The sequence below is a fragment of the Schistosoma haematobium genome, chromosome ZW (assembly GCF_000699445.3).
Source record: "Schistosoma haematobium chromosome ZW, whole genome shotgun sequence".
Taxonomy (NCBI): domain Eukaryota; kingdom Metazoa; phylum Platyhelminthes; class Trematoda; order Strigeidida; family Schistosomatidae; genus Schistosoma; species Schistosoma haematobium.
Genome location: NC_067195.1, coordinates 66,254,750 through 66,264,540, shown reverse-complemented (window position 1 = coordinate 66,264,540; position 9,791 = coordinate 66,254,750). Strand labels below are relative to the sequence as shown.

Sequence of the window (9,791 nt, the reverse complement as noted above, 5' to 3'; positions counted from 1 at the left end):
TAAACAGCACTGATATAGCCTGTCGGAATTCTATGAAGTTTATTTCATTGGAAATCATTTGATAAAAAATGTTAAAAAAAGACCATGTATCTTGGTGTGAGTTTTTACTCTGGTCATCTCACGTCTTTATTAATATCGAAGAAAGTTATTCGTTTGAGGTATTACATAAAGGGAGGGTGTTTTTTTAGAAACACTTGAATTCTACTTTTACGTCATGTAGATTTTTGAATGCTACCCATTGTTCTTTCCTTCCTTATAAAGAAAATACCTTTCTATGCTGCGGAGATTACTGAATGTAGTTATTAAGGCATTTGGTGAATATTAGTGGTGTCATTAAGAATAAGGTTGCGGCGTACATTTTAAATCCTGAAAACCAATTACAAGCAGTTTTTATGGGATAAAAACTATGCGCTCTCCTCATATATCTTCTAGTATAACGAAACTCAGACACAATAGAATTCATACAGTGACGTATAAAAGTTTTGAAATACATTGTCTAGCATACACATACATAGCGGCGAACAGGTTTTAATAATTGACATGATTATGGACATGCCATTGATCAACGGTTATGCATTTTTTACTCTCCCAAAATCATTTCACTTTATTTCAAGTCATAGGTTAAATTATTAAAAGTATATCCTTATGTAGTAATCGGCTGATATTTTTAGTGTAGAAGGAGTGAAAAATCTATTAAAATATCGTGTTCTGATGATTTAAAATTATACTAAACATATGTACATTACTGAATAAAGACATTACTAATATCCGTTACACAGCAACAAATGATGACAAGGATCACCACCGTGGTGACAGTCTCTGCAGTAGTAGGCATCGGCATTCGCTAAAGAATAAGCTAGGTGACGAAGTATAACACGGACAACACTTTTCCGAGTTTTACCTGGCGCTACCCCCATTAGGCGTCATACTTTATTGATTGGTCACCGGCTATTTTTCTATTACTTGTTTGTACAGCTGTAAGGTACTTGTTGGTTACTTCGCTTTTATATAACTTTTATTTTGTGTAGTGTTCGTTCTAAACCTGAGTTTTGTGCTAAGAGCAAGTATATGCCTAAAAAGAGACAGTGAGCTATCGGAAAAGGTCCAACGAACTACAACTAAGTTGATACTCAGAATTACCGTATGATGATCGGCTGGCTAAATTAAACCCGAATCTATTGTCATATAGAAGGACCAGAACGAACTTGATCATTGTTTTTCAAATACTTAACGGTAAAGTTACATCGAGCATCCCCTTACCGTTTTCTTTCAAAATAAAGAATTAACGAGAACACTCCAAAAAGTTCACAAGCCCGGAACAAGTGGCTTGTCAGCCGACTATTGACTTTCTCATAATTAATAACTAACGAATAAAACTGATTATCTCAACAAGGGATTGAAGCTCCACATATTTACGCATTAAAAAGAAATATGGGTGAATAAAAAATCACAAGTACCAGGACTAATGGAGACTACCCAGCTTTCTGTCCTCAACAAACTGAAACTGAAACTAAGACAGCAGAAGGCCAAATGCACATAAAGTGACTAGAGAAATCATAAATAAGTACCAAATTTTAATTGCTGATGCGAAATTGTAGAAGTCAGAATTTGCATTGGATGCGTTACTCTAAATCATTTATTCTAGCGTCTAGCCAAGGCGCGTGGTTAGGGTTTTGGTAGTTAACTTCGCTTGAAGTAAGCTCATGTTGTCAAGTCTATACAACCTGTTTATTATTGACAGAAAGAGTTTGGGCCACTGGCTATGTTTTATTACAGCTCCGAAAACCACTTTGTACAATCATAAGCTCCCAACTTTAAAAAAGTAAATCAATCTTGGGATAAATTTTAGGGTAACACAACAGGAATCTCGAAATCTTCCATGGTCCAAACATTTTTACTCGGAATTAACTCAAAGTTCTCTTGGTTTAGGAGTTTTCCCGAAATTTTAACGCGCGTTGTGAAAATTCTGTGACTCGCTAATACGAAATTCAAACGTGTTTACTGATTATGGGTTCATTCCCCACATTTTCTCGGGTTCAGGATTGACATGTGATGAAAGCAAATATTTATATTTCATAAATACAGTTCGAACAAACGCCTTCTAAACATAAACGCTTATCTTTGTGTTTAGACTATGTAATCCCAAGCTCCCAACTTTGGGGAAATTTTGGGGAAAATCCCCAAATCATGCGTAGCGCATTATTACACAATAACTTTCCATATGAAATGCATTCATCAAACTCAACATAATAATACATATGTAAATAATTGTAGGCCGAATACTGCAAAACTTGCGATTGGCCAGGCTATTATCTATTAGTTCTCAAGGCATTTGACCAAATAGCGAACCCTTTATAACAGGCGACTTATTTTAGTGGTTTATTACGTTTTTCCCGAACTTTTTGCTTTTTTACTCACAAACAACCTATTCTTTTCAGGTTGTAACAAAAGATTCCAATGAAAAACAGTGAAAGGTTAGTCGCTAAAATGTGTTTCGTGTGCTTTGACTTGTAAGCTTGGTGCACTCGTGTCCCTAATAAAGATATTGTCTAAATGGTTTTGCTTATTCTTCTTGCTATCGCTTTCGGTCAGAATTGCTTTAAGGCGATGCAGCGACAGTGATACACTCGGAGAATTTTCTGATGAAATTTAAAATGGCCCACTGTAGTGATTCAGTTGACACCTCATCTTCATTATAGGCAGATTTTCCGAACTCACCTCACCTGTATGTAGTTACTCATTCAACTTCTTTTATAGAGCTAGTTATGTTAGGCGCTCAAATTGGCAAGTCTGTCATCCGATTTCCAAACACCATCCTTCCTAGTTGGGAAAAGGATCATTAAGGTTGATCAAGGACTTTTCACTCTCTCATTTAGCCGATACAGAGCATAAATAAGGCATTCCGAATAATTCATCATATTCGACCAGTTTTTCACTTAGTTTACACATGACTTTTAGGTACCACGGAAGCCATTTCAACAAACCAGACTTATGGATCCATAAGAAATTTGTGTAGCTGCTCTCCTTACCTTGGCCCTCAACACTACCGACAGAACAGGGTATTACAAATGACTTCCCCTTGTTTACTTTGTTAAGCTTTACGAGTTTTCTTTCTCCTTTATGCTCTTACATAATCGGTACATTCATCTCATTCTCATGGGACTGTCACCAATATTCAGTCAATTTCCGTAATAAAATTAAATTCCGTATGATATAGATGATTTTTCTCACCTTGAAAATTCTATTTTTTAGTACTGGTTACAAATGCGTCCAGAACTAAATACAGAAAATAACTAAAGTATAAATATTAGTAAAAATTCGATTGGAAAATATAAATTTATCGATCGGGTAGACTTAAACTAGTATTCAGTGGATTTAATCAAAAAACCTACTATGGACATCTTAATTGTTGTTTTTTTGATTTGTCTATTAAGTTTGCTTTTACGCTTATTGACTATTCTGCTGTATTCTTTCGTACCGAGGTTTCCCCCCAAGGAAATTTACTTAAAATCACCTAAAATAAATTGGAAGTGACCGCCTGTCTATTTATGATGCTGTTGTTCATTTACCAAGCATAGATTCGTGTACTCGACTTTGGGTGCCAATTTATGTGTTCAGGCTAGTGATACTGCCCAGTTACTAAAACTGAAGTGAGTGGAGTGGGTCTCGAACCTGCTACCTAGTGACTGAATCTCGGACGTCATAACTACTATGCCGTTACCACACTCTTATAAATCGTCTAGTGCTCGTGTAAATTTAATAACATTCTATTTTGACGTTCACGGTTCACTTTTAGTAACCTGAATCTATTAATATCAGATGTACATACCATATGTTTCTTTTGTTTGTTATTTTGAGTTTAGACTGAAAATTATCTTCACTCAGTAAGATGTTGTTTCTCAGTTAATAGGTGTATTTTATTAACGCGAAGCACCTTCCATAAGAGAGAGTTTGAGGATTACTGTGAACCCTGTAGTTTTTTTGTGTAAATTTCATTACGTCGTTTCAACTGTTTATGTCATAACGTTACAAAATTAATTTTAGCCAGCAGTAAATTCGCTTTATTCTACTATTAAGTCATACAGTCTGATGATTGCCACTAATCTTTGGTTGAAGGGCCTCGGATCTGGAGGACTTTCTAACAAATCAGTTAATAATTTATTTTCATATTGCTTGATAATCTTAATTTTTTCTAATTAAGCGCTTCCATATTTTATGTTGATCGGTATATTATGGAAGCGTAAATCCAACGGTTCCTCTAATATCATTTTATAAGAAATTTCAAACATCTTAAATACTTGTTTTCTAGTATATCTCTCTACTACCTGTTTAGCTTTATATTTCCATTTTTGTCTTCCAGCTTCGATCCTCAGGATACTGTAAAATTCATCTACTGCATTTTAGATGAAATAGCTGGAAGTGTAGATCACTTAGGAGAATGTCAGGTTACAGGTCTATTACCCCTTCTCTCCCGAGTTGAAAGTACATTTAAGTATAGTCATTACCAACTCTCACAAGCCTTGACATCTTTTCTTATGGATGGTAAGTTCTGTTGATTTTATTCGTTTAAAATTTACTCAGATATTGAACGGTCTTTTGACGTGTGCTTCTAGCTAAGCACCAAATCGAGAAACGGATATTCTCTCAAACTAGACATATCATACGATACCTATTCGATTCATATATGACTTGATGTTTGTATTTACCCAGGTCACCTAAATGTCACAGTTAACGAAATAAAAACATCTTAATATAATAAAATTTCCGTAAATTTAGATGCTTTTTCTACAGCCTAAATAATATCGTTAATCCTTAGTTGCTGGTCAGTCATATCTTTGCGCAGTTTTAACCTCAAATACTCTGTGTCATGTAAAGAAAAACTTGATCTATGTATTCGCCGTCTGATATCAGTTTGATAGTTGACACGTTACTTATCATATATGTCTCGGCTATTAGTCACTTTAATGAATATCTTTTTCATGTCACAGAACACAAAGCATTAGTGTTCTCATAAGATGCTAACTGTTATACGGTTATATAAACATTCATTTGCACTGAACGGTTACTAGTAATTATGTATATTTTGTTTCATCGGTATCTATGTCTCATAATTCGACTGGTTCAATAAAGCATTTTATACTTTTCCTCCTTTATGTTAATTCACAATTGAACTAATACTCGAATTTCGAACTTCACACCATCATCAGTTTAAAGTGTGATCGATAAACGAACACATCGGTGATAAAGTGAAACGCCCACCACCACATTAACTTTCTTTGACCTTGTATGACTATGTCTTGTTTATCCACCAATCACAATTTTATGTTCATTATAAAACAATATTTGCCTTGTTGACTCGTTTTTCCTATCCTCTAGCTACTGTTCGAAACAGGTAAAGGTTATCAAGCCAAATAGCTTACTTGTTCTGACTTTGGCTTATAGTTACACCTGTAGTAAATTGCTTCCTACAATCAGCATTTTATGTATATTCATATCAATCAAGTTGTATTCAAAACCACATTAACCTCAGGTACATTCCCTGTCATAAGCACATCACTGTCTTCTCCAATCTGAAGAAGTCAGCGGAAAGAGCAGAAGTGTGGTGAGACGAAATTTCATCCGGTGTGTGCCTTATGGTAACTGAAATATTATAAGAAAGTGAACATTTTCATTTTTCCCCTCAAGTACTTACATTTGCTATTTTTTGACTAGCGAACTTTTTCACGCGATGTGACTTAACGGTCTAGCATAGTGAATCAAGACTAGAAGCAATTTGCATACTGTTGTTTAATAACCTGAATCTGTAATCAGCACTATCTTTTTCTTATGTATTTTCAACAGATTTCTCCACATGGTGTATCTATCGTTTAGTCGTGATCGCTTGTCGTCCACAATTCACATACCACCTGCAGGTTGTTGGAGATCTGATTAGGTCACTCATGTTATTTCTTGAAAGGCATCATTTGAATATATATCTCAAGAAGGCTGTACATTTAGTATCTGTCTTTAACGGTAAATATCTTTAGAGTTAGCATATGTGCACAATATGTACGCGCATGTTTACATAATAGGGTTAACTATTTAAATTTCTACTTTTCATCCAGATAAATTTAATTCGTCATAAATAGTAGTTTTTGCTTTGACAACTATGTTCTCACTACTGTCGTTGTTTAATCCGTACATTTTTAAATATAACATTTTAACATTTATTGAACATGATAATGTAGGGTGCTACATGTTAGTACGTTGACAATATTCAGAACATTGATAAGAGAGCATCACAATTTAATGAATTGCTTTAAAACTAATGAAAGCCGATGAATGAAACCAAGTTTCATAGTTTGAAAACAGATAGAAACAGATAGAATTTACGTGTCACATAAGTTCATGTCACGAGTTGGTACCTGTACAAAAAAGTTACCTTATCACTTTTGATAGTTTTTTCCCACAATAATCATCAGTATTTTGAAATCATTGTGAGTCACTACAGACAAAATTTTAAGTAACGGTAACTTCCATATAATTCTGACCGCTATTTGGATTTATTTACGATACTTATCACACCGATGCCAATTTTAATATAACTGAGACCTGACGATTGTATATGGTTGTTTCCTTGTTCCTTGGATCTTGTTAGTAGTGCACAAGATGATATAGCTTAGGGATTGAACAGTAAGGATTGATTCTGTAATGAGCGTTTTACCGTTGAGTCACAGAGTAAAAGGCTCTAAACATTGGACAATGCATAATGTAGTGTTGGCGCCTTCAGATTCCCAATGGTGAGTATCCATTCAACATTTGAAAAACCCACTGGTGTTAATGTCTAGCCATATATTTAACCCCATCCATGAATTTGTTCGGTGAACTTAGATCTCTGTTTAATCATTAGGTTCAATTCCCTGTTCTGCGTTTTTATTTACCAAAATTGGACAGATTATTTTAGACACTGTCCAGTACCTTTATTTGCAGTGAGCTAAAATTCAGGAGTGTATTTTTAAAATTCGATCAACTGGCGACATAGTGCTACCATCACTCAACGAAATTGTGTGATTCGCTCTTGATCTTGTTGACCATTTGTCTAGTTTCGTTTTAAAGTAAGCTTAAAAAAACAACAAATTCCTGCCGTCTGTGGATGTGAGTCATACTAATATTTTTATAATATACATGTAGTAATTTGATGTTAAATTTTTACCCATCGTATACAACTCCTGAGGTCAAACCTAGTTATTTTTATGTCATATTATTACCATATATACTTATCGAATGAGCGAGTGTCATTTATGAATTAGTTACTAGAGTTTCACAATTAAAGATGAAAAATGTATGTACCTTAAAGGCAATATATTCACAATAAATCAGTTTATTTCTGTTAGTTTTTTTGAATTGTTATTTTTCCGTAGATTTATTGAACACAATGGAACTTTTTGATCAAAGAGGTTCTGGTGATTTCAATTGGATACTGAGGGCGCCTACTAAACAAAGCACCATTGTTCCTCCTGAAGATAGTAAAGTAATAAGTTATCTTTTTTCGTGTTATAATTATTGTTTCTATAGTCAAATGAGCTTAAATTTCATTGTTTGCCGATTGAGTTATCAGCTTTAAGGGAGGCATACCGACTAGTGTCTATTCTAAGGTAATTTGAAAATATTACTTATAAACTTTATTTCATAGTTATACGCTGGGCTCATTAATTGCCAGTTTTCACGCTTACTTACCCTCTGTTGTCCAGCATATATTTCGTATTCTATGTATTGCTGTGGAACTAACTGATGTACACGGTAAACAGGTTGGTTTTTCAATGTCTGTTACATAATACTTACATTTTTCGCATTCTAATAAATGTAGTGACTTATATTTTTAATTCCATTTGAATTGTTAAAGAAGCTACATATTTCCAACTATATTTTTTATTTCTTTTTCCTACAGAAAGCCTTAGATGCAATTTATCAAGGCACCGACGCATTAATAAACTTAGTTCATGAACCAATTTACAGCTCTACGACATTTAATTATATTTACGCTGCTAGTGGTCTAGTACTCACTTTTCTGAGTTCATGGCATGAAGGAACTGTGAACTTACCACCAGATTTACTGATAATAGATGAGTGCACAAACTTAGAAAATACAACTGTACTTTGTCTACGTTTGCTTAGTATGATTGAACAACGTATTGTTAAACTGAACCAACCTAGTTATGAATGCTTTAATCATCAGAAGTTATTAAATAGAGTAAGTTTTTATCTATTTGGTTTTGTCAGGTTCTCCATAACACTTTAATATAAATAATACTAATGTGTTTGTAAGCTTCGTTTATTGAATAAACAAGGTATGAATTATTCCTTTCTCAATTTTAAACTGAAATTTAGTGGGGAAAATCAACTTAGTGAAAATGTCTGAATTCACTTATTTTTAATTTGGATGGAGGAAGATTTAAGCCTCGGGCGAAATCGTGTATTTATTTTTTCCCAATCGAAACCACCAAGTTCGACATAATTCGTTTTTACTCCATATTACTTTCATGTAATATTTATAAGTATTTGTCAGTAAAGTAATATAAGGCTTTCGAATTTTTCCACTACTTTTGATGCTTAGTTGTTCTTTTGTTCGGAAGTATAGTTATTTAGAAGTATCTTTTAGTAAATTAACGAGTTTTAGTTCAGTAGTTAGGAATATTGATTATAAGTCCGTTAAATATATTAATGATAACAGTAGGTTTAAACTCGTGTTTACTTCAGAAATATGCAATTTAGATAGACAATTGATTGAAAAGAATTGGTGTTTTCACGTTTGCAATTCGACTCACATGTGCATTCGGATTTAGGATAGTGCTAAAAAATATCTTTCTCAGTCCATAGTTTTACACAAAGGACTTAAAAATTGTCAATTGTTTTCCACGTTAACTTTTTTTTGATGGTACAATAGAGATGGTCATATCGGTGTCACATAAACTTTCCTATTTGTCTGGTTCACTAATTGATTTCTTAATCTGATTATTTGCAAACTCCAATGCTTTTTAATTCCATTATCAGTAAAAAAACTGAAAAGGAGTACTAGTTGTGATTACTCGCTAATTAATGGTGACCATATATATATTTGGGGACTTGATCCTGTTAGTGTAGTCAGTTTTAGTAGTGTCAGCCCCCAAATGCCCTGGTACGGCCGAGAGTGGGGAGAGTCCGCTCTCCCTCTCGAAATGCTCTCACATGGTCACGCGTATATAGCCTCTGCCAGGGAAGTCCCACTCACTGCCTTCTCGTGGCGGGAGTGTTGTTTTCGGAATTGAGAGGACGAAAAGCGAATGTCCGGCGCCTTAACCGAGTCGGTGGACACGGAGAGTTCATCTAGTGGAGTTGGAAAACCCTGATTCCAAACCAATGGTGCACATGAGCTCCAGTATCCTGAAGAAACAAATGGCTTGTGGACCAGTCGTTGGTCACCAGCTACCATGGGACTGCATATCTTTACAATGTTCCACTGCCTTGTGGATCCGACCTTTAGGCCAAAGGCTCCGGGTGTGGTCCCCTAAGAAAACCACCTACTTCGGTTTGGGCACCCGAGCAGTATCGCAGTTTTCTCATAAATCAAATGAGATTTGTGTGGCGCATATGTATTTGGTGCCTCCTTGAGTAATGTCGAGAGAGAGAAGCAAATTACCAGTCTATTAACTCGACTTTAAACTACTGGTTTGAAAATAGGTCTAATACCTATTACATCTAATTCAGTTAGAACAGATGTGTGATAACAATCTTGTAAATAAAACTGGATGGTCAAAAGTCTCCGTCTGACATTC

At 34.7% G+C, this 9,791-nt stretch overlaps 1 protein-coding gene across 1 annotated transcript in view; it reads left to right on the top strand.

Moving 5' to 3' along the window:
• Positions 1-1,658: 1,658 nt before the first annotated feature.
• The window catches only part of MS3_00004189 (uncharacterized protein), a 66,968-nt gene continuing 58,835 nt past the window's right edge, over positions 1,659-9,791 (top strand). The window contains exons 1-7 of the mRNA XM_051212084.1: positions 1,659-1,695; positions 4,361-4,542; positions 5,842-6,012; positions 7,401-7,510; positions 7,555-7,634; positions 7,673-7,787; positions 7,928-8,230. Of these exons, the coding sequence (XP_051072221.1) occupies positions 4,536-4,542; positions 5,842-6,012; positions 7,401-7,510; positions 7,555-7,634; positions 7,673-7,787; positions 7,928-8,230 (786 nt within the window). The 5' untranslated portion in view covers positions 1,659-1,695; positions 4,361-4,535. The remainder of the gene's footprint in view (positions 1,696-4,360; positions 4,543-5,841; positions 6,013-7,400; positions 7,511-7,554; positions 7,635-7,672; positions 7,788-7,927; positions 8,231-9,791) is intronic.